This window comes from Microcaecilia unicolor, chromosome 12 (assembly GCF_901765095.1).
Source record: "Microcaecilia unicolor chromosome 12, aMicUni1.1, whole genome shotgun sequence".
NCBI classification, from domain to species: Eukaryota; Metazoa; Chordata; class Amphibia; order Gymnophiona; family Siphonopidae; genus Microcaecilia; species Microcaecilia unicolor.
The window spans coordinates 78733808-78759539 of NC_044042.1; the positions used below are offsets into that span (position 1 = coordinate 78733808).

The 25732-nt window shown below is 44.0% G+C and overlaps 1 protein-coding gene across 1 annotated transcript in view; it reads right to left on the reverse strand.

Moving 5' to 3' along the window:
• Positions 1–25732, reverse strand: part of MYO1D (myosin ID) — a 253291-nt gene that overhangs the window by 82663 nt on the left and 144896 nt on the right. Inside the window, exon 15 of the mRNA XM_030220531.1 lies at positions 3493–3659. Within this exon, the coding sequence (XP_030076391.1) occupies positions 3493–3659 (167 nt within the window). The remainder of the gene's footprint in view (positions 1–3492; positions 3660–25732) is intronic.

Sequence of the window (25732 nt, forward strand, 5' to 3'; positions counted from 1 at the left end):
CAGGCAGCTGTATTTTATTGCTTAGTTTCTTCCTCAGGGGAGACGCACAAACCCCCACCCCACTGTCCCCGCAGTCTGTGAGTGGAAAAGGACTAGAAAGAAGCAGGATGAAACTGGGCGAGAGGGAAGAGAGGCTGAGCTAGGAAACTCTCAGTAATAAAAGTCCTGCCTCTCCCCTCTAATTACGTTCAGCACGATAAAAAACCAACAATTATTGCGTTTTTATCATCCCACTAGAGAACTTGACTGAATAGCAATACCAGAGGTCACAGGCTGCCCAGCTGAGAAATGTAGGATAAAGACCACAAGCTACTCTATAGGTCCTATGGAGCACGATCCACTGCTGACCTTACCCAGGAGGAGCAAAGGGGACCGAAACTTTGCAGAAACCAGATGCAGTGTGAAAAAGGCAAACAGAGGTAGAGTATGCTGCATGTCACCCATGGGCGGGACAATTGTTCTTTTGGTCGCTGTCGGTGACAGGGTGCTGGGCTCAATGGACCCTTGGTCTGTCCCAGCATGGCGATGCTTATGTACTTATGCACCCACTAAGTGTCTCTAATTATACTGACACCTCATCAGCTGGCTCAGCCCTGCTGTTCACCAGGAATCAAACATGGAACTTGAAACAACATATGACATTACAGCCATACATGGACTAAGTGGAGGTGGAGGGGAAGAGGGGCACAACAGCTAAGATCCCAGCAAATTAAGTTTTTGAGAATCACCTTTCTCCCATGGGCTGCCAATCTCAAAGACACGCACTCACTAAGACCAAGAATTCCTGGCCTGCCTCTATCAAAAAGTCCTCAGCGTCAGCAACTAAGGAAGCTGTTCACAAGTGCTGGAACAGAAAATAATAAATGAAAGAAAAAATAGCTGCAAGACAGATTAAATGACAGAAGAAAGCAGCTTTCCACCCGACAGCGCGTTAAATGGAAACGCAGAGGGTGCCGTACGCATTGCAACACGCTTCAGTGGGAACAATCCATTACATTTCCAGGCTGAAGCCTCCCACCTTTCAAATTCATTTCTTCATCACCTCCTGGATTTCAGGGGTCTCTTCCCCTGACCCAGACAATGACAGAATGGATGAGGAAAATTAGTTAAGAGATGCAAAACTATCCCAGTCTCCTGCTGCTTAAATAAAAACAAACCCCCAACAACCGGTAAACAGCTTATAAAGAGAAACAGACAGATTTCTATGTTTGGATCTATTTCCATTCTTTTTCCATCTGTCTCTCAGGGGGTAAGTCTATAAAGTAGGCACGTGAATGACCAGAGTACTGGTTTATGTGCTCATGTGTACACATACACGTGTAATATCAATATTCAAGCTATGGGTAAAAGTGAATCGATTTTTCGCTCTTTCAAAAACTATAAAGACCAGGGAGCACTCAATGAAATTACATGGAAATACTTTTAAAACAAATAGGAGAAAATATTTTTACACTCAAAGAATAGTTACGCTCTGGAACTCTTTGCCGGAGGATGTGGTTTAAAAAAAAGGTATGGACAAGTTCCTGGAGAAAAAGTCTATAGTCTGCTATTGAGACAGACATAGGGAAACCACTGCTTGCCATGGGATTGGTAGCATGGAATGTTGCTACTCTTTGGGTTTCTGCCAGGCAACTTGTGACCTGGATGGGCCACTGTTGGAAGCAGGATATTGGGCTAGGTGGACCATTGGTCTGACCCAGTATGGCTATTCTTATGTTCTTATAACACAGCACCTACACGTGATGGTGTGCAGCAGTGGCGTAGCTACTGTACGTGGGGCCTGAGGGGGCCGGGGCCCCCGCAGATTCACCCCAGGACCCCCCTCCCGGCGAACCCGCCCCCGTCGCCGCCTACCTTTACTTTTGCTGGCGGGGGATCCCACTCCCTGCCAGCCGACGTCTTCTTCTCAGTCACTTCCTGCTCTTCAATTTGTTTGCTGACGTCCTGCACACGTACAATTACGTGTGCAGGACGTCAGCAAACAAATTGAAGAGCAGGAAGCGACTGAGAAGAAGACGTCGGCTGGCGGGGAGTGGGATCCCCCGCCAGCAAAAGTAAAGGTAGGCTGCAGCGGCGGCGGGTTCGTGGCGGGAGGGGGGGCGGCAATGTCGGCGGTGGGGGGGGCGGCGCCGGGGGGAGGGCTAAAATGTGCCCCCTCCCCCCGGGCTCTGGACCCCTCACCCACGGAAGGCTGGCTACGCCCCTGGTGTGCAGTTTGAAGATTGGTGTACACCACGTGGAGTATGAGCAGGGTGCATAGTTCCACATGTAAATTATAGAATACTATTAAGTTATGCGTGTTTTTATTTAAGCATTTTAGGCGTAAGCATTTACACCAGCTCTATAACTAGCATTAAGTGCTTGCACCAGTTCACATATGTGCGTGTATATCTGGCTACACTATTATTCTATAAAAGATAGGAATCTCTTTTGTTTACAGCATGGGCGCCAATACCTTCCCCTTTATAAAACTGCCCTTCACGTGCTTAAACCACACAGTTCCGAGACCCAAGTTGCACTGCGCCCTCCGATTCCCACAGTGTATTTTCAGGTACGCTTCTAAAGAATTCTTAATGCTTGTTTTCATTCTTCACTCTTTACTCTGACATGCATCCCAGGACTGGTGAAGCTTCCCAAAGGTAGTAAATGTACAGGCTGATAGACAAAAGAACTTATCTGGATAAATGCTGCTGACCAGGGCAGAGGCACCACCCAGATGGTGCTGCTGAAATATCCACATCCACCTCAGCAGTATATGGACAGTGCCAGGGTGGAGCACAGCTGGTCCTGGAACTTACCCAGATGGCGGGAACATTTAGTCCGCTATCTGAACAATTTAGAACTGTTAAAAGCTGGTCAACTGCTTCGCACAAGAAGCTGAAAGGCTGTCCTAGGTTATTCGGATAGCGGATTGAACATCCCTGCTATCCGGATATGTTCCGATGCTGACTGCATGATCTGGATACTCAGAACCAGCCACTATCTGGACACTGGCCTTCATATGTGACAGCTCTGTGGGTACAGATCACCCCCGGAATTTAACTGTGTCCAGGGAGGGGTAGTTTGTATTATGTTTGGCACCCCCTTATCATTTTGAAATGTTGGTGCCTATGACGACGCTGAATATCTGGATTATTTTTTTACCACAGCAGCCAACACAAAAAAAAAAACTGTCCGTGGTGCTGAATATTGATCTTGTAGTTTGCATGGAAGTTGCTAAACTATTTCAAACTGTACTGTCTTCTCAAGGCTCTCCAGTTGGTTTGGATAGCACTGAAGACTGTGCAGAACATGGCTGGAACCCCTCTACCCTCCCTTGTGTCTCACATTAAAAGCACAGTACCAGGGACCCCAAAAGCGGGCAGTCTCAGGTTAAATTTGTACTTCTGGTCATGGACATCTTGGATCAAGATCCAATAGCTGCCCTGTGCCTCTTGGAACCAGCAACTAACATCAGAGGTGATGGTGGCCATCCTTTCCTCACCCTCTCACCTGTGAAGGAACTTCTCATAGGTTTGGCGGTAGGCAAATCCAGCACGTCGGACCCTCACGTTTTCCAGAAGACCAAGATATTCCACCTGGTGCCTGCATCGCTCTTCATCAAAGAGCTGTGGAGATTTTTTGTCATTGGGTTTAATACAGCGCACATAATATGGTTCCTGCAGTGGGATGAGAAAGAAGAGAGGCTTCCGTTACCCTCCACAACCCACGGAAACCAAAACATCAGCAGCTCAAATGTGTAACATTCTGGTAGTCCCTAATGGTTCTGGAGATAGGTGATCTGAGTGACTTGTGAAGTCATTTAGAAGATGGACAGAAGAATAATATCTCCAGAGATAGAATTGAAGACGACATTTCACCCCATATACCAGCCTCTTCTTCAGCAATCCTGGATTATTCTATAAGTAAATTGACTACAGAAGCACATATTCCTATAACATGGTTCTTGTACCCTGGCTTTTGGATTAGGACTGGTTGAGTTTCCTACCAAGACAAGGCAAAAGGCTGCTCAAATCAACATCAGCCCTCCCCCCCTTTCCCCATATCGGCTGATGAAAATCCATAGTCATTAATGAATGTCCGATATCAATTACAATGCCAATGACCCTATGGGAGGCTGAGAAATGCAAGGTATGTGTGTCTGAGTGTGGTGGTGGTTAGTGATCAATTAATTAATTAGAGAGCAAAAAGAAGTACCCCTCGCCCTGAAAAATGTATCACAGGAGAAATGAGCTGCCAGCATTCAGAACTGGGCTTCCCATAGCACCACTAGTTATCCCACCAACAGGTAGGTTTTCACGCTGTGATGAATATTCATGAGGTCAGTTCACATTTACTAGGTGGACAGGATATTCAGTGGATGTTCAGTGCCACTGAATATCCTGTGCACTGTTCCCTCTAAGCTGAGCAGGACTCCTCCAACTGCATTGCTGCCAGTGGGAGGTGGTATTTCAATATTTTGTTTTCAATGGTTAGAGACAAGCAGAGTCTCTGGAGTCATGCAGAGCTTGTCCCTCAGTGAAACAGCACCACCCACTGGTAAGACTACAGATGGAGGACTCCCACTCAGCTTAGAGGGAACAGTGCCTGTGCGGACCAGTTAGTACTGGTTAACTGGGTAGGAACCTTTCTTACCTAGTTAACTAGCATTGAATATCAATCCCTGATTTTTTATGAGCTGGCTCAGGTAGCAAGTACTATATCCTGTCATGCAGAAGGGACTCTGTTTCATCCCAAAGTTGGCCTTCTAATCTCTGAATTGGCCAGATGTGGGGGAAAGTGTAGACGCAACATTTACAGTTTTGGGACAGTGAAAGGGTGGTGGGGGGAGGCCTGATACCTAAAGAGCAACACCTAAAAGTCAGGCTTAGGGCCCAAAATTACAGGATCCCAGAATGATCCCTACACATGACTCCTGGAGTACAGTCAATGACTAGATTAGGTCTGCTGGGTGTGGAGGAGATATATAACATGGGAAATCCTTAGGCAGCTGTGAATGAAGCCTCATGAACCAGATTCAAGCTCTGGTTCCTTCTGAGCTGGAGAACAAAACGTGTCCAAAAAATTATTTTTAAACCACAAGTCAACCAGTTTTGAAACCCCCACAGACATTTATTAGAATGGCAATTCTATACCTAGATGCCCGAGGTTAGTGTCCCTTCTGCATGCAAATATGCAGCAAAAATTAACACTTAAAAAAAAAAAAAACATGGTAGATAAACAACTTCTGAAGTTTTAGAACAAGGACGGTGCCGGGCAGGCTTCTACAGTGTATGCCCTGAAAATGGCAAGGACAAATCAAGGTCACGGATACATATGAAGTATGACATCATACCTTATGTAATGAGTTTATCTTGTTGGGCAGACTGGATGGACCATACAGGTCTTTATCTGCCATCATCTACTATGTTACTATGAACCAGGAGTGGGAAATATTCTGGTTTTAACAATTGTTTAAAACTCATTTTATTATTTTTGCTGTAAACCACTTAGACGCCTTCTGAATTGATTAGCAGTACAGCACATAAATACAAGCTATGAACTGTGAACAAAGAGCACAGAGAATAGAGCTTTGGGTTTGTTAAGTGGCAGGATATGCAGAGCACAGCTCAAAACATCTACATTAAACCTATTTGTCGTCCATGCTCAAGACTGATTCAGTTGACTAACCATAGGGAGAGAGACCGACTCACCCCAAGTTAATACTAAATTTAAACTGGATAAAAACAGAACTGAAAGCAGGTCCAGGGCACCCCCCACCTACCCACCAAGCAGTTAATGCTTGAGCAGATTGCAGACATTCAAACAAATTGTAACAAAGCCATTTATAATGATTACCCGTGCTCTAAAAATATCCCCAAGTTGAGCTGTTAGAGGCTCTTTAGCAGATCGTCAAGCTAATCACACTGATGCTTTTCTGCTTCAAAAATAGATGCAAAAGTCACATCAGAGAAACAGCCGCCCATAAAATCAAATCAATTCAAAAGTTTAAAAGCTGAAGGTGGAAATTTGAGGCTCCATGTTCTGTTGGTGCTCTACCAAGAAAAACACACGAAAGGAGGATTTTGGACATGTGTCAGTCATGAATTAAGAAGGGCATACAGCTCAGTTTAGAGCAGGGCTTCTCAACCTAGTCCTCGAAAAACACCTAGCTAGTCAGGTTTTCAGGATACCCATAATGAAAATGCATAAGACAGATTTGCAAAGAATGGAGGCAGTGTCCAGACCTCTCGTTAGATTTCACGGCGTTTCATTCGGTTTTCCTGCGTTAAACCAATCGGAAAAGGTTAGTGCATCTCGTTACAATAGGGTTTCTACACGAATTGCTCATCTGCATTCCGTTTTTGTTAGCTGCTACCGTCGTCGGAAAATGGGCTTTAGTGCATGCAACAGTTAAAAAATTCTTCGTTAAAGGCTCGTTAAAGTTTAGTGCATCTGGCCCTTAGAGTCTTCTCAGTGAATTGCTATAGGTTTCATTGTTGAGTTGACAAGCATCCTTGGAAACAAGTTAGTCAACTGCTGCACCCAAGAAGGCAGATAGAGGCAAGAAGGGTGTCTCTAGGGGTGGAAGGCACTGGATGGAGTTGTAACACTAGATTGTACTGTCCCCAGGAACACTGTAACAAAAATACTGTCCAAATAGCCCAAATACTACCCTGTGTTTGAGCTTCCAGGAAGCACTGGGTATGTAGTGAGCGTGCTTAGTTACAACCCAGAATGATGAGAATAGACTCAGATCAGGCTGTGCAGTTGGATTTCTAGGACAGCCTCTCCCCTCCCCTCCATATCACAGTGTTATTCAAAAAGGATATTTTACGGTTTGGGTTCTTTCAAATATAGCTATTCTACTACTACTACTACTTAACATTTCTAAAGCACTACTAGGGTTACGCAGCGCTGTACAATTTAACATAAAAGGACAGTCCCTGCTCAAAGAGCTTACAATCTAAAGGACAAGTGAAAGTCAGTTCGATAGGGGCAGTCAAATTGGAGCAGTCTGGATATCCAGAAGGTAAGAGTTAGGTGCCGAAGGCAGCATGGAAGAGGTGGGCTTTAAGCAAAGACTTGAAGATGGGCAGGGAGGGGGCTTGACGTAAGGGCTCAGGAAGGTTGTTCCAGGCATAGGGTGAGGCGAGGCAGAATGGGCGGAGCCTGGAGTTGGCAGTGGTGGAGAAGGGTACTGAGAGGCGGGATTTGTCCTGTGAACGGAGGTTTCGGGTGGGAACATAAGGGGAGATGAGGGTAGAGAGGTAGTGAGGGGCAGCAGATTGAGTACATTTGTAGGTAAGAAGGAGAAGCTTGAACTGAATGCGGTATCGGATTGGAAGCCAGTGAAGTGACCTGAGAAGAGGGGTGATATGAGTATATCGGTTCTGGCGGAATATAAGACGTGCAGCAGAGTTCTGAACAGATTGAAGGGGGGATAGATGGCTAAGTGGGAGTCCGGTGAGGAGTAAGTTACAGTAGTCAAGGCGAGAGGTAATGAGAGCGTGGACGAGAGTTCGGGTGGTGTGTTCAGAGGAACTTGTGAAGCAAAATAGCAGGAAAATAAGGTTGCCCTTACAGCTTAAAAATAAGGTTGCAACTGAAGGTTCTACTAGATTCTACACTGAAATGCACCACATCAACAGTGGTGTTGTACTACTAGCAGGGGGCTGTCCCACTGGGTTTCTTGATATATTCTCCAAGTTTAGCAGCTTCTTGTCTACATTTGACATGATGGGATCCCTTTGAGGATGGAAGCTGGGGAAGTGGGGACTAGAGAGTTGCACGGGGACAGAAATATTACCCATCACAACCCATCCCCACAAGAATTTAATGGTACATAAAAGAAAATTCCGGTCAGCTCTCTCAGGGCCAGATGCACTAAACTTAACAAGCCAGCAAAGTGGTTTTTAAACTGGTTCTAGCTAGTTTAGCACGCAAGTAGTAAATCGGGACATGCACAAAAGGGTTCTCCAAGCCATTTCCTGTCACGGTAGTTAACGAAAATGGAATGCAAATGAGCTAATTTTTATTATAATGTGAATGCGATGCACTACTGTTTCCGACCCCATGCACAAAAGCAGTCCCTACTTTTACTGTGGAAATTTTTTTTTTTAATGTTTAAATCATTTTTATTAGAAAGTACAGAGACACATGTTTCAATAATATCTTGAACAACATATCTAAAACGAAATCATGTATATCAAGCATTAAACATTAGTAGATATTTTGTAAAGAAACCCCCCCCCCCCCACTTACCCCTATTCCTCAGATTCATTGCCCATCTTAATACATAATCCTAGAAGCCTTACATCTGTTCCCTCTCCCTTTCCCCTCGTTCTTCCCATAATCCCATTCCCCTCCCCTCTTCCCCCCCTACCCCAATTCCTAAACATTGCACATGAAAGAACAGTCAGCTCACGAAAAGGAAGGAGACTCTAAATGCTGTTGTATTCTGGTTAACTTGTTCAGTATCTGTCGTTTTAGGGTGGGTTGAAGTGTATTCCAATACCTCTGCCACACTCTTTGAAATGCAAGCACATCACTATTTCTGCGTGCCAAGACGGCTATCCCACAGAGCTCTAAGTTCAGAAGCTCTGTCATTTTTGTCCTCCACAACTCTCTTGTGGGGGCAAGGGCCTCTCTCCATTGAAGCAGAATCACTTTTTTCCCAACCACTGTTACTCGCTGAAGAAAACCTACTAGTCCTGCAGGGATGGGTTTTGTCAGAGCAAAGTTATCAAATAAGATCAATGGGTGTGCATCCATTTTCCGCCTCCAGCATAAACTTATCTCTGTTAAAATCTGGGTCCAAAACTGGTAGATAAGCGGGCAGAGCCAGAACATGTGCCCCAGTGTTGCCACAGCTGCTCCGCATTTGAGGCAAGTCCCTGTTCCAAAACCCGCTTTCAACGCTCTGGCCGGTGCCATGTAAGCTCGCAACGCAAACTTATACTGTTGCTCCCATTGTCTAATGAAAGGGGTTCTATGTTGGATAGCTAATAGAAACCTCTGTAGCATTTCAGCCGTGAATGCAGTTCCCAGATCTTGCGCCCAGTCTGTTGCAGTTTTTATGTAGTCAATGTCCTCTGTCGTATCCAGGAGAGATCTATGATGAAACCGCAGCGGTACAACATCCTGTGCTCCTAGCGTAAGCATCGTAGACAAAATATCCTGTACATCTTCACTGAGATTAAATGCTCCTAACGCGTGGGCATAATGTCTCACCTGGGTGTATGCATAAAAATCACAGTTGGAAATTCCATACTCCCTCTGTAGGTCTCCGAAGGCTTTAATCTGTCCTTCTTCATCGAGCAGCTGATATAAGTAGTGTATTCCTTTCTGTCTCCAGCGAACAAACGCTGTTGCAGAGGTACCATCTGGGAAATCAGGGTTCAAATTCAGAGAGATAAATGCCTGCGGCACAGCCATCTCCACGCTGCTCGTGCCGAGAGCACAAAACAGTTAAACAATGGTGTGTCCACTGGTCTCTTTTTTGTGGTATGAAGCAGGCAGCTCAGGTGGATCTCTGGTGTCATGGAGGCCTCTAGGCACGTGTTCGTGAAATGCTGAGTCCCTGTAAGCCAGTCTCTGACATGCCTCATGGTACAAGAGATCGTTAAATAACGAACATTAAGTAGCCCCATACCCCCATGTTCTTTGGGTTTATATAACACATCTAAGGCTATTCGGGGTCTCCTATTGTTCCACAAAAACTTTCTTAATGCTCCTTTTAATTTCTTCTCCTCTCTCCCCCGCAAGTACAACGGCAACACCTGAAACTTGTACAGCCATTTAGGGGCTATCATCAAACATATAAACGGCGAGTGACCGAACTCACTCGCAAATGCGCAGTAAAGACCCTCTCTGTCCCGCCCCCGCATCAATACGTGATGACGGGGGCGGGACAGAGAGGGTCTCTACTGCGCAAGGGGAGGGACCAAACCGCCGTCGCTACCGCTTCCCCCCCCCAAAGGTCGCCGCCACCACTCCCCCCACCTGGAGTCGCCGCCGCCGCCACCCACCCTCCACCCGGGCCGAGCTCTCGCTTTGCTACAGAAACAGCGTAAATGCAGCACACAGCTCATCTGAGCTGTGTGCTGCGTTCCCGCGCTGTTTCAATAGCGAAGCGAGGGCCTGGCCCGGGTAGAGGGGTGCCGGCGACTCCGGGGGGGGGCCTTGCAGCGGCGAGAAGGGGCCTTTCAACCCCCCCTGTCCTATACGAGCCCGTTTTTACGGGCTCAACGGCTAGTCATGTTATATAGTGCAACACGCCCCGCCAAAGAGAGAGGACAAGAACCCCAGATCTCCAACAGGCGTTTAGTCTCTTCTAGCAATGGCAGTACATTCTCCCTATATAACTCATGCATCTGGACTGGGACCTTCACTCCTAGGTATTTCAGCTGCCCATCTGCCCAGTTAAAAGGGAAAGGACCTACCCACTTCTGTTTAGTTATGTTTAATATGGGAAGTGCTAGAGATTTTGAAAGATTTAAACTAAACCCCGACAGGTCCCCATATTTTTTTTATCTCCGCTAACAAGCATAGTACCGAGGCCTGCGGATCATCTACCAAGAGCAGCAGGTCATCCGCGTATGCCAAGAGCTTCACTATCTTTGCCCACCTTCATCCCCTTAATTTGTGGGTTGGCCCTGATAGAGCACAACAATGGCTCCAGGGAGATAAGAAAGAGCAACGGCGACAGGAGGCAACCCTGCCTCATGCCCTTCTCTATCGAGAATTCCGCGGTTTTCACCCCATTTACCAGAAGTCTCGCCCGCGGGTCCGTATATAGTGTTATAACTGCCTGCAGGAACCACCCCTGAATTCCGACCCACTTTAGTGCCTCAAACATAAATGGCCATAGTACCCTGTCAAAGGCACGTTCTGCATCTAAGCTAATCACCAGACCCCCGGGAGCTTTTACAGGCGCCTCTATCATGGCTGCAATTAACTTTGTCACATTTAGTACTGAGTGGCGACCCCTGACAAAACCTACTTGGTCCCCTCCAATTATGGAGGGGAGCACCTGTGCCAATCTCTCTGCCAAGATCCGCGACAAGATCTTAATGTCCACATTTATGAGAGAGATGGGCCTGTACGCTGCTGGCTCCGTCAGATCTCTTCCTGGCTTGGGGAGTAGACTAATCAGTGCTTCATTGGCATATCTGGGGAGTTGGCCCCTCTCAATTGCCTCTTCATACAGTCCCCAACAGGGGTCCCACTAATTGTGTTTTAAGAATCTTAAAAAATTCCCCCGAAAACCCATCTGGGCCAGGCGCTGAGTGTTGTTTCAGCGCCTGTATTGCTGCCAGAATTTCCATTGCACTTAGGGGAGAATCCAGGGAGCCTGCCTGACCCATCTGTAAATGTGGCATCTTAACGTGATTCAAATATTTTCAGATCAGTTTCTGCTCTCTCTCCTTTGTATAGAGCTTTAAAGTGTGCTTTAAAAATTTTGCTATATGCTCTGGGTTCGAGGTGCTGGTTCCCGCTGCATTGCGGAGTTGCATTACCACATGCGGTTTACGGGCCCCTTTAATGAGCCGTGCCAGCATACCCCCTGGTCTATCTCCAAATCTGTTCAAATTATATTTGCGTACCACCGTCGGCCGCCCATGCCTTTCATGCAGTAAGCTATTTAGCTCCGTCCGTGCAGCTATCAAGGTCTCTAACAGGACCTGAGTGGGGCTCCCCGCGTACCTCCTTCTAGCTTTCCTCACCCTCCGCTCCAGCTCCACCACCTTCTGTGCTATTTGTCGGTTCCTCCTGCTGACATATGCTATCACCTCTCCCCTGATGACAGCCTTAGCAGTGGACCAATAAAGCCCTGGGTGATCTGCGTGCTGCGCATTTGTTGTCGCAAAATCCTCCCATTTCTGGGTAAGATATTTGGTAAATTCCGGTGAGGAGTAAAGGTACGCCGGGAACCTCCAGCCCCCCGCCCCTTGATAACAGGGCTGAGGCTCAAGGTCTACCCAGATCATAGCATGGTCCGAGAGTTCCTCAGGACCAATTACCGCCTCCACAACCTGAGGGAACAGCCCCTGCGACACTAAAATATAATCCAGCCTTGACTGGGTCCTGTGGGCCCTCGAGGTATGCGTAAAATCTCGCTCCTCTTCATGTAATAATCTCCAGGGATCCACGACCCCCAGTCCTCCGCAAAAGGTCTCCAGTACTCCACGCCCATGGCTCCCCTCTTCCGCGAGTCGCCCAGTTCTATCTAGCTGCGGATCCAGGACCTGATTCATATCCCCCGCCACTGTTATTGGGTCCGTCCCATATTGTTGGCACTGTGCAAATAAATCTGCAAAGAAAATTTTCACTCCAGTTTGCGGGGCATACACTGCCACCAGCAGTCTAGTCTGACCCTGTAAGTTCAACCGCCCTCCTATATAATGCCCTTCTTTGTCTGCGAACAGCAACCTCACCTCCACCGCAACAGCTTTATTAAGTAATATAGCTACCCCTCCACGTCTCCATGAGGCTGGGGAACACAATACCTCTCCCACCCAGTGTCTCTTCAGTTTTTTACTCTCTTCTAAAGATAGTCTGGTTTCCTGGATGCAGGCAATTCCTGCCCCATGCCTCTTCAGCGCGCCCAGTATCTTTGCCCGCTTAACTGGCGATGTGATACCGCCTACATTCCAGGAGATCAGTCTGACATTTTTCCCCGCCCGGTTAGCCATCATAGTCTATCCCATCGTACTCAAAGATCTCCATCCATTTTGTCTCCCCCAAGGGTCCCAGCCTCCCCCCGGGGAATAAATCAAGTGCAGTCCTTTCTCTGGCCCATTGGTCTCCCTGAACATGTATCAAATTCTCTAGGGTCCCTTGTCTTCCCTTCCTGTTCTTCCGTTCTTGTGCTTCACTTAAGAGTCCTACCCTCCCCCTCCCAACTATCCTCCCGCCAAACTGCCCATCCCATCCCCCCTTAGTACATTCCCAGTTATCCCAGCCCATTATGATAAAATGGGTATAAGGGGCTTCCCGCACCTCCCGGTTCCCGCTCCAACCCAAGATAACTGTATATTTTAATACCAAAAAAACCCACAGTTTTATCTCCCAAGGCATACCTTTGTATACGTATTAACACACATTACATTTAAGCTCTTAATTGCAGCTCATCTGGCCTCTGAGTCCTATTCTCCAGATTGTGCATTTTCCTTCAGTTCATTCACAAATTTTCCCGCCTTCTAGGCATCATCAAACTGTTTCCATCTTCCCTCGTGCCGGATCTTTAAGATTGCAGGATAGATCAGCATGAAAGTCATTTGTTTCTCATGCAGTGCTTTGCAGATCGGGGTGAATTTCTCTCTCTTCTCCTGCAACGCTGCCGAGTAATCTTGAAATATACGTATCATATGTCCATCATATCTAAGCTCATTTCTTTTTTGGCGAGACCCTCTCAGAATTTCTTCCTTGTGCACATAATTGTGCACTTTGATGATCACTGTTCGTGGAAGCTGCCGTCCATCTTGTTTGTGGCCTATGCGATGTGCCCGCTCAAGACAGAGCTTTCCCGCATTATCCGACAGGGCAAACTCGTCCGCCAGCCACTTTTCTAGGACCGACGAAAGGACCCTGTCCATCACAGTTTCCGGCAGCCCCACCAGCCGTAGGTTCCCTCGTCGGAATCTGTTCTCTAGATCGTCGAGTTTTGCCGACATCGCTTGTAGTGTGCTGGCCATAGATTTTACTTGTTGTGCAGTAGGGCCCGCCAGGTCTTCCACCTCCGATACCCGTCTCTCGAGCTGTCCAGTTCTGTGAGTGGTCTCCGTTATGAGCGCCTCTAGGCTCGACACTTTGGCATACAGCTTTTCTAATTTGGGGTCCAGAGCAGCACTCATCGCTTTGGTAATTTGCTGTATTTGCTCTGTTGTAAGCGAGGTGCTCCCACCCGACGTCAGGCTTTCTGCCATGCTGCCCGGCGTCTTTAGCTTGTCTTTATCTTTTTTCCCTCCTCTGCTCGTCATTGTTCTCGCTGGCGAGTTTAAGTATTTGTCCATGGGGTATTTAGCTTTCGTTGGTATGTCTCTTGGGTCCCGATCTTAAGGAAATTCGGTATTTGGTCCAATTTAAAGGGAGCTTGGGCCCGGGAGAGTGCGGGACCATGTCTTCTCTCTTCAGAGCATCACGTGACCCCCTACTGTGGAAATTTTAACGTGAGGTGTGGACCTGCTGGTTCTTCATTATTGCAAGTAGGAGAACTGGAGAAACAAGGCAGGGAAGATGGAGCACAAAAAAAAAATAGTATAACAGCTTACACTCAGCTTCTTTGCGTGTATGAAAGCCGTGTCACATATGTTTCTTTTTCAAATTACATTTACTGGCAAGAAATTGGGGGGGGAGGGGGGAGTACTGAAATATAAAGCATAAAAGTAATGGTGACTTACCAAAAATACAAGGAAGTTAGGGGTCCATCAAAGGAACAGCGTCTGTGGGACATGGGCTTGGTTCCACCCCCAGCTGTTCCTGCTGCTTCCTTCTATTGGCCAGCTGAAAAACTAGGACGCCCATCTCCCTGAAGATGGACTCTCATTGGCTGGCTGCTGTCCCAACTCCTCCTCCCTGCAGGGCTTCCCTGATGACATCACTTTAGAGCTCTGAACTGATTGGATCCGAACTTCCTGGTGTCCCCCTCCACAGAGAGGGGCTAAACCAGTTGGACAGCATCAGCCTGGGATGTCCCGCCCACTCATTACTGGAGGGGGACATCAGGAAGTTCGGATCCAATCAGATCACAGCTCTAAAGTGTGTCATCAGGGAAGTCCTACAGGGAGGAGGAGTTGGGACAGCAACCGGCCAATGAGAGTCCATCTTCAAGGAGATGGGCGTTCTAGGATGTCAGCCATCCAATAGAAGGGAGCAGCGGGAACAGCTGGGGGTGGAACCAAGCCACGATGCTGCTGATTCCTCACAGAAGAGCGGAGAGCAGCAGAGCGAGGTTTTTCTCACTTTTTCCAAGCAGCCGGAGGCAGGGAGCTGCAATACAGGTATGCCCATCCAAAAAAAAAAAGCACTTTTGTGTCTGCCATAAAAAAAAAAAAGGGTAAATCTACTGCTATCATAGATGCAGCCTGTCTGCGTGTATGAGAGCTGTCTGTAGCATGCGCAGAGCAGCCACGCATAGCGACTGACTGTTCGGCGCATGCTCAGCTCACCGACTTGCTTCCCCAATATCGCAAGCAAAGAGCTGGGTCGCAAAAGCAACGAGCAGCTCATTTGCATGCGAGTTTCTTAGTGAATCCCTCTGTGTTTCTAAATCGGTAAATTTTTACCAATTTGGAAATGCAGACGGATCCTCAACGGGACCTTTGTGCATCTGGCTCCACATCTCTGTCTGGACTTGAGCCACAGCACTGCAGGCAAGGAAGGAACGGACTTTGGAAGTTGGAACACTTTGGTGCAAACGTGTAAGACTTGTTTCTGATTCACTGGCACTCTATGCTGAGAGGTCGCCACATGCACGTGCCAGTAGGACAGGTGACATCTGATGCTCATGCTTGTGTCACAGCTGAGGTCTGCGCATCAGCCTGGGAGCAAAAAGGATTAATAGTAACATAGTAAGTGACGGCAAATAAAGGCCTGAATGGTCCATCCAGTCTGCCCAATAGTCACACTCATTATCAATTCATGATTAAATCAACGAGTGTGATATTATATACTTAATTATGGTCTTTCTTTGGTGTTTCTGGAACATAGGCCATAGAAGTCTATCCGGCCCTATCCTTATGTTCCAACTGCTGAAGTTGCCGTCGAAGCCCACTCCAGTCTATTTCTCATTTGTGGGACACAGACCACAAAAGTCTGTCCAACACAGTCTTCATGTTCCAGCCACTGAAGTTGCTGTCTAAGCCCTTTCCAGATTGCCATATATGAGACACAGACAATACAAGTCTGCCTGGTATCGGCCCTAGTTCATCACAGCCAGAGTCGTCATCTAAGCATCACTCGACACATCCACACACATGCAGCCATTTATTTAGGTTTTTTTTATAGCTTCTATTTTCTAATTAGAGATCCTCTGTGTTCATCCCATGCCTTTTTGAATTCCATCTTCATTTGTGTCTCTACCACCTCCTTAATGGAAGACTCTCTGCATTTGTGCTGTTAAAGCAAGGAGGAGGAAGCGGAGACAGCACTCAAAGAACTTGGTACTCAGTAGATGAGAGGCTGGCGCAGGTGCAGCTAACATTTCCACGGGAACCCCACAGGAATTGTTTCCATCCCCACGGGAACCCAGCAGAACTGCTTCCATCCCAGCATCTCCCCGTTCCCGTGCAGGTCTCTAGTGGGGACACAAAGACTGTTTAGAATGATTGAATCACTGGGATACAATCTAAAACTCACCATCATGTCTTAGAGGAGGAGAAAAGATGGCATTTTTAGCAGAAATCTAAGCACAGAAAGAGTTTGGAAAGACTAGAGCTGCAGGAGCACAGCTCTGAGTATGTAAAGACTACTAATTTATCACAGCTGGTAACCTAAGACCAAGTAACAGTCAAGCAAGATCAGACTCCCAAGAGATCACAGAGGGAAGGCAGATTCATCAGGCACCCACTTTGGGAGGAAGCAACATACATCAGCATATGAACCAGCCTCCTTCTCCTATCTCCCTCCAACAGGGCCCAAAATCTCTTTTTTCTGTCCCTAACACCCCTTTCTTTTAATGTGATAAACTGTGTGCCATTGTAGAGGCACCTGGCTGAGTCTCCAGCTTCTGGTTCTCACTCTTCCACTAATTCTCTGCATCACCTTTAAGCAAACAATTTTTTCACTTTGCTCCTCTGCTCTGCCCAACTGCAACTTAACTGTTTGAAGAGGCCTGAAGTTGAGGGTGGCATGAAACAGCATAGGGGGGAAAAAAACACCAACGTGGGGGAAGAAAAAGAACCTTATGAAGTACACAGAACAGGGGAAGAGTAAGGTCAATGGATGAGTCTTGATGAGAGTTCTTAGTGTTGGAAGACTCATCCATTGCTGGCATGAAACAGCTGCAGACAGTCTCTCATCCTGCAAGGAACTAAGGCCTTCTTCCCTATGGACTGGACAAACTTGAGGGATCTGGCTGCATAGAAAAGGCTATTTATGATTGCAAATACAGAGCCTTATGCCACATGTGCCACAGCTGCAGGTGGGCACAGGTCCACATATTTTGGACTCAGGCCCACCTAGCAGCGGCACAGCCCATGATTTCTTTGCTATGAGATCTTCTGCAGATCTTGAATACCTACTCTTTGGTTTTGGGCCTTAAACTTAATATGAGTAAGTCAGAGGCTTTGGCAATTGGGATTCCTTCGCAGGTGTTGGGTTCCCTTCAGCAGTCCTTTTCATTTTGATGGGTAACTCGAGGAATTAAATACTTGGGTGTTACGTTAACACCATTATTCACCAATTTGTTTGCAGCCAACTATCCCCCCCCCCCCCCCTTTTGAGGGATCTTGATTGTTGGGGATCTTCTGAGTTATCCTGATTTGGTAGAATTGCTACCCTAAAAATGAATATTCTCCCTCGTTTGATGTATCTTTTTCAGGTTTTTCCTATTCGCTTAGCTTGGGGGGTTTTGTCAGGTGTACAAGATCGCTTTTTTCGCTTCATTTGGTGTAACAAACGTCCACACTTACCCCATTCTCTTCTTTTTCAGGATCACAGGAAGGGAGGTTTGGGGATCCCTAATGTTTTTTGATACTATAGAGCCGCTTGGGAACGTGCCATGCTTGAATGGTTCCAAGCTAACCCTCAAAAACTTTGGATCCATTTAGAACAAGCTTCTGTTGGGTCTTCGTTTCTTAATGTGGCTTCAGCGTAAATATTGCACTTTACAAGGGGACATTTGCCCTTCAGTTTTTACCACTTTTAGCTATTGGGACGGTTTGTTTGCTAAGCCTGATTTTCTTTTGTCTAAATTGTCCCCTATAGTGTATAACCCCCTTTTCCCTCCTGGCCTTGAAACAGGGTCCTTCACTTGTTGGGCCTCATTTGGGCTTGCTAGATGGGGCCAGTTTTTTTGAAGATGACGGGTTGATGTGTTTTTCTGCACTTGCGAAAGAATACCCTGTCCTTCCAAATGAGGTCTATGCCTACACTCAGTTGCGGCATTTTCTTTCCTCTCCGGAAGTGAAGGCCAGGGTACTGCAGGAGGACTCTTTTCTTGAAGATCTTTGTGAAGACTCCAGAGGTACAAGGGGGCTTATATCTTGTTTATATAAATATCAGCGGCCAAAATTACACCCCCAATTGTTACATCGCTTACGTTGGCATCAGGAGCTGGGGGTTGAAATTGGAGATGATGACTGGAATCTCTTGGAAAGAGCCTTATTGAAGGTGTCAATATCTGTTCCCGTCAATGAAAATGCGGTCAAAGTATTATATAGATGGTATCTTACTCCAGTTCGTTTACACCAGGTTTCCTGCTGCTTCTCCTATGTGCTGGCAGGGGTGTGGACAGAGAGGTACGATGGCCCATATTTGGTGGTCTTGTGCTAAGGTACTTGCTTACTGGAGGGCCATTCAATTTAAGCTTCAGAGATGGTTAGCGAAACCAATTAAATGGGCCCCAGAATTTTTTCTGTTTCCTAAGAAGCCTCCAGGTCTCACAAAATCCCAGGCTGCCAGGGTGACGCTGACTTCTCAGTGGAAATCTCCTTTAGTTCCCTCCCATGTTCATTGGTTGAATAAACATTAGTATATTTGTGAAACAGAGAAACTAAGTGAGAAGACATATGGGAACCTTTCTTGACCAACTGCTCTTGTTAATTGGATGTGGGTGGGAAAGGAATCGGGGTTTAGAAGGGGGGGTAGGGGTGTTGGGAGGGTGGGTTCTCCTTAAAAATTATTCTAAAAATGTTAGAAGTTTATGTCTTTGTTGCTACAATGTTCTTATTGATATTTCCTAATAAGTTGGGATCTTTTTTCTGTCCTGTTAATTATGAATTGTAATTGTTTCAATTACTGTATTTCTCAATACTTAATAAAGACTTCTAAAAATTAAAAAAAAAAGTGTGCGTGTGTCTGATCTTTCGACAGGTCTGAAGGAATGCCACAGGAGAGGGGAGAGTAGGTGGCCTTTACTGGTTTTATAATTTTGCTGATGGCCTCTATATGTATGTCATGAGACTGGAAAGATTAGCTCAGCCACATGGGAGTGAGGAAGTAACATCCGAGATCATTATTTTAAATCCAAGCAACTCAACCACTTGCCCTCAGGTAGAACCCCCCCCCCCAAAAAAAAAAAAAAAAAAAAAAAAAAAAGATACGGAGAAGGATAAGACAAATGTATGACAGATAAAGACCAGTCACAGGCTGTCATCACATCAAAATGTCAAGGAATCTATCTGCTGGAAAAATGGAAGGGTGCAATTGAGGACAGATAACCCTAGATCTGTCCTAAGAACATAAGAATATCCATACTGGGTCAGACCAATAGTCCATCTAGCCTAGTATCCTCCTTCCAGCAGTGACCAATCCAGGTCACAAGTACCTGGCAGAAACCCAATTAGAAGCACCATTCCATGCTACCAATCCCAGAGCAAGCATTGGCTTCCCCCATGTTCATCTCAATAACAGACTATGGATTTTTCCTCCAGGAACTTGTCCAAACTATTTTAAACCCAGATACGCTAACCATTACTCGGTCCTTGATCTCTTCCGAAGGTGCTGCCATGAATACTTGAAAGTGTTGCTTCCCTGATCTACTTTCTATTCCTTTCTTGACTCTCAACACTTTCTGGAATGGACAGATTGCCTCAGCTGGATTTTTTCAGGACTCCAACAATAAGCTTTTAAAAAGTTCACAGTGTCAATAGCAGGCAAATATGAAACATTTAACACTCCAAGACTAAGACATTTGTTCTCCATGAATTCCACATTAGGATGCAACAATAAACTGTTCTGAATCACCTTGGATTGAATCACCTAAAAGACATCACATGGACTCCAGCTTCTCTGTTCTCCTCCTGCTCCTTTACAGCTCCCTCCACCATGAAGCCTGTTAAACAGTTATTCCCTCAGAATTCTTGAGCGCGCTCAATTTAGAATTCAGTTTCTTTTATGTGTACAACAGACTGCCAAATCAAATCCAGTGTAATCATCTCTGGCTTTTCTTCAGCCTCTCCCGCTGATGTGCTTCTTCTTAGGGCTTTCTCAAATCCCCATCACCCTTCCTCTTGGCGCACTCCTGCTCTTTAAATAGTTTCAGTGCTTGGGGAAGCTACCTGCAATGGCTCTACTGCGCTTCACCACTGCACCAGTTCTTCCCGAGGCGACAATAACTTCCCCTCAAAACTCAAGGAAACTCCTCAAAACAGGTATCTTGCAGCAGGAGCCAGAGGCAGTGTTTGGATCTCTGGGCTGAGTGAGGTCCCTTCCTCCAGGCATATGAACTTCCCCAGAATATAATATAAGAACATAAGAATAGCTGGGGGCACTGTGGAGCACTGAAATAGATGGCAGCATAATCACTGAGCTCCCTTCGACTCCTTTATAAAATAAGAACTTCAATCTAAAATATTGCAGCATTTATTCACCATTGATCGTCTATTCCCATTTGAATATGGCTTCAGTAAAACGCAGAGGAAAAAAAAGACACCGTACAGAATCCTCTTCTCCTAAGAAGGACAATCTTTCTAAATCAGATCAGTGCTTGGCAACCATCTTGGAAGAAATTTGCACCCTTACAGATATGTTCTCTGAAACCAAAGAAGATGTAGGAAACATAAAAGAAGACTTATCATCTATCAAATCAGACCTAGACTTACTCAAAAATAAGGTTACGATCCTTGAGTCAAAACAGGAAGTTTCTGATGAAAACATCAACATTTTACAAAAACAGTTCAAGCGTATAGCTGGAGAAAGATATGGAAGACAATAGATCCAGAAAGAATAACATACGCCTTATTGGATTACCTGAAAATGCAGAAGGTAAAGATCCAATACAATTTCTAGAGAAATTCATCCCTTCGATTCTCAGTATAAATTTCAACAAGGAGTTCAAATTAGAACGTGCGCACCGAGTTCCTGAGCAGTGTGGCCTGTATGACAAATTCCCATGCCCAATAGTAATGAAAGTCCTCCAGTCCTCCGTTACACACAAGTCCTGGAGATAATGCTGACAGCGTGAATGAAACCACCAGTAAATTTATGAAAGACACATTCTACAGTTCCATCCTAATCTAAGTAAAAACACAGTGAAAACCAGGAAATGGTTACTTGTATATAGACCAAAGCTAAAAGAAATCAACACTTGCTGTGGCCTCTTTTTTCCAGCACGGATGCAGGTAACATACAACGACACTACAAAAGATTTTCACACTCCTGTAGCCCTCGCAAATTATTTAGATGAGACTACTCCTCATCGCATCGATATTGATCGATCATCCATCCATAATAATTTTGTCTACATGTTTTCTCTTTACACTTTGCTGCTTGATGGCAGAAAATTGCCGATTCTTTATCCACGACTCAACGCATGACTGCTTGTGATATGTTTACAATACAACATTCACATACTTTCTCCTTAAGTTCATTTGTACAATTCAGAAGTAATCTCATTAACATTAATGCTCTTCATTTATAAATTACTAATAATGTTTAATCATCTGTACACAAGCTTCGTTATATGGTTGATAGTTCACTCTCAATTATAACTCTATTGTTAGTCTTTATGGGAGTCGGAAGACGGATGATGCTGTGTCTGGCTCTCCTCATCCCATGGTTGAAACAGTTTGTACTTTTTTTCAGTACAATGTTTTGTGGCTTATTCATGCTCTTGCATGGTAAATGTTATCAGCAAAATGACACTGATTTCATCTCAAATACTACAACATATCTCTAATCTTGAACATCTTATGATTATAGGTTACAAATGACCAATACAGTATTGGCCCTTAATGTTAAGGGCTTTAACAACCCAATAAAAAGGAAAAAGATACTAAATCACCTGTCTAGACATAACCCAGACTTTTTATTCTTCCCAGAGACCTATTTATCTCAGGCTGATTCACTTAAAATAATGACCAATTGGTCTCTCTCCCCCTTTGTTTCTCCAAATAATGGTAAAAAAAAAATGGTTTTATCACTGTAATATGGAAGAGGTCAGATATTAAAATATTATCACAGGATAGTGATACCAATGGGTGAAAGTAACAATGAACACAGATAATAATCCTCTGATGTTGATTAATATTTATGCCCCAAATTCTGACTGTCCTGATGTCTTCTACAACATCGCGGATATTATATCTGCAGAAGGGGGCAAACCTATCATAACAGGAGGAGACTTTAATTTAATACTGGATCCACTACTAGACAGGAAATCTGTCTTCTCTTTCAAAGACACTAAAGCAAGAACTACTTTAATAGACACCACGGAGCAACTAAAATGATGTGACATTTGGCGATTAACTCACAACAAGGAACGCGACTATTCCTTTTACTCAACACCCCATAATTCCTATTCCAGGTTAGATTATTTCCTAATATCATCTTGCCTCATTCCTAAAATCATGACTTCTGATATGGGCTCAGTCAGAATATATGATCATGCTCACTTCGTGTTGCAATTACTAGATATAGCTCAAAAGCTGACTGAAAATAACTGGTTTGTTGAATAACCCTAAGTTTGTCGAACATGTTTCTCACGCAATCACTAAATTTTTTTCAAATCAGATACTGATTGGATCAGCAGATGGGACGCTTTTAAAGCATATGTAAGAGGAATAATTATAAGCTATTCCGCTGATCAGAAAAATATTGCTGCTAAAGAACTTCAAGAAATACTAAATGTATCTGTTATCCTGTAATGACAATGTTAACAAAACTATATAAGCCACATTGAGCCTGCAAATAGATGGGAAAATGTGGGATACAAATGCAATAAATAAAATAAATTGAACAAAATATCAACCAATTAGAAAAGTCACATAAAATAGCCCCTCCCATATGGCTGTACTAGGCAAACTTAACTTTGCAAGATTTAAATACAATTTCTATGCTGGCCCAAAATGCCAGCAAAGAGATTTTCATAAAGTCTGCAGATTATTACTCCGACAACAATAAAGCTGATCATCTTTTATTTAATCTAATTATTTAAAAACCAAAGAGGGAAAAATGATATTTCCACCATAAAAGATGACAAGAATATACTATACTGACCAATAAATCATATATAGCCAACAGATTTCAAAAATGTTATTCCTCTCTCTACACTACTGATGCTGATCCTAATTGTGATGCTATGTCTTTTCTAAATGAGTTAACACATAGTTGTTCCAATAACAGAAGAAGTTATTCTTTCCACTTTAAAAAATATGGCAAAAAAAAAAAAAAAAAAAGACTCCAGGACTCTTGAATTTTATCTAGCTTACTCCTATAATGAGCTCCTTTTACAATTATATCATTAGTTCCGGGGATATTTGTGGCTCTTTTACAGAGGCCACTAGAATTGTCCTTTTACAACCAGGAAAGGACCCTTCTCTAGTCCAGAATTATAGACCTCTATCATTAAGAAATCAGGATGCGAAAATCTTTGCTAAAATTATAGTTGATAAGATTACAACTAGTTTTACCCCAAATTATTGACCCCACCCAAACTGGTTTCATGCATGGAAGGTACTCTTCTGATAACACTAGACTCTTCACCAATCTTCTATTACAAACACAAAACATAAAAGACCCCTATATAGCCATAGGATTAGATGCAGAAAAAGGTGTTTGACAGAGTTGAATGGTCATTTACGTTTAATTCACTTCGATGGTTTGATTTTTCTCACGAAGTCATTCAATTAATCAAAATCTTGTATTCTGCCCCAACTACCAGATTATATCTAAATGGTATTCACTCTGATACTTTCTTCCCAATGAGAGGCACGGGGCAAGGTTGCCCAATTTCTCCATTACTCTTTAATATCACTCTGGAACCCCTATTAATTGCCATACGAGTGTCCAAAGGTATTACATGTGTTAACATGGGTCCCATACCTGCAAAAGTATCTGCCTATGCGGATTATGTACTTCTTTACACCACCCCTTCCTCTATATCTCATATTATGGATACTATTGAAAAATACTCCAAATTTTCCGGATACAAATTTAATTCAACTAAAACTGAAATGATGCCCCTCAGTGCCTCAAGCCTTAATTGGGACAAGTCTCAATGCCTTTTCAAATGGTCACCAACAGGTTTAAAATACCTTGGTATATTATCTGGCCCTTCATTAGAAACTACAATAAAATTAAATTTGAATCAAATATTAAAATACACATCTGAGCTAACTTCAAAGTAGTCACCGCTAAGACTAGCTTGGTGGGGTAGAATCAACACGATAAAAATGATGCTAACTGCCAAGATTAATTATATTCTAAGCATGCTACCAGTTCTCTTAAAACCTGGTACATATAAGAACATTGGAAAATTACTAACTACATTTCTATCGGCTAACAAACCTCTTCGTATTGCCTTAAAAAGATTGAAGGGCATGAAGGATCAGGGTGATGTCAATTTCCCTAGCTTTTACGAATATCATTTGGCATATCTATTACAACAAACGATAACAATAAGGCTCCACCATGGTTACAATTTGAAGCAGAATTCTGGAACATACTACCCACACAAGTTCTACCATGGTTACAGATACCTCCTCACCTATACAATGACATTATTACTACCTCTCAAACCACTTTTAGAATACTTGACTCTTATGTTCAATCACCATACAAGTTCTCCTTGTTCATGCATATATGGAACAATCCATTACTTCAGATTAATAATAAAAGTATATTTTGGCCAGCTTGGATCAAGGCTGGAATTTGGCATATCAACGAACTAGTAGATGACTACAACTGGATTCCTTTTGAATCAATACAAAGCAAATTCTCTTTAGCCTCTTACTCACATTACCAATAGTTAGAACTAAAGCATTGTATTGCATCTAATTTAACCATTAAATCGTTGAAGAAAGAAGAACCAAATTTCAAGAAGTAAAAGCATTGCTTCAAATTGGTATAAACTATTACAACAATGGAAATTTAAAGCTTCTCATAGTTTAGAAGGCATCTGGGAGAGAGAGACTAAATTCATCCCCACACCACATAATCGGAGAGTAATTTGGTCTTCTTTTACTTCTTCATATTACACAGAGCAAACTTTCTCGGATATCAAAATGTCTAGATAAATGCTGGCCATGTAGTTCTGAAATAGGTACTCTTGATCACTTATTATTTTACTGCCCTTTGTTATCTATATTTTGGTCATCGATTTGGAAAACTATTTCTCATATATTAAATATCTCTGAACCACTATCTTATAAAATCATAACAGGTGATGTTGGTCTAGACACACCTCTTCACCCTAATGCGGCTAAACTTTTACATGCATTAATATTCATTGCAATTAAAATGATATGCCATTGTTGGAAAGATTTATCTAAAATGTATTATAACATGTGGTGGAATTATGTATGTTTAGTAGCAAAATATGAATGTATAACAGCTGAAAAAAATGATTCTTTCTCCTCATATTTAAAGGTATGGTCTCTAATTGTTAATTCTAACTCCATTTTATAAAACAAACATACCTGAACTGCTTACTCTTATCAGCGTTAAGCTCATTATGTATTTGATATATATGGGTATTTGATTCTCAGATATTAACATAGTAGATTACGGCAGAAAAAGACCTGCACGGTCCATCCAGTCTGCCCAAGAAGATAAATTCATATGTGCTACTTTTTTTATTTAAGTACCT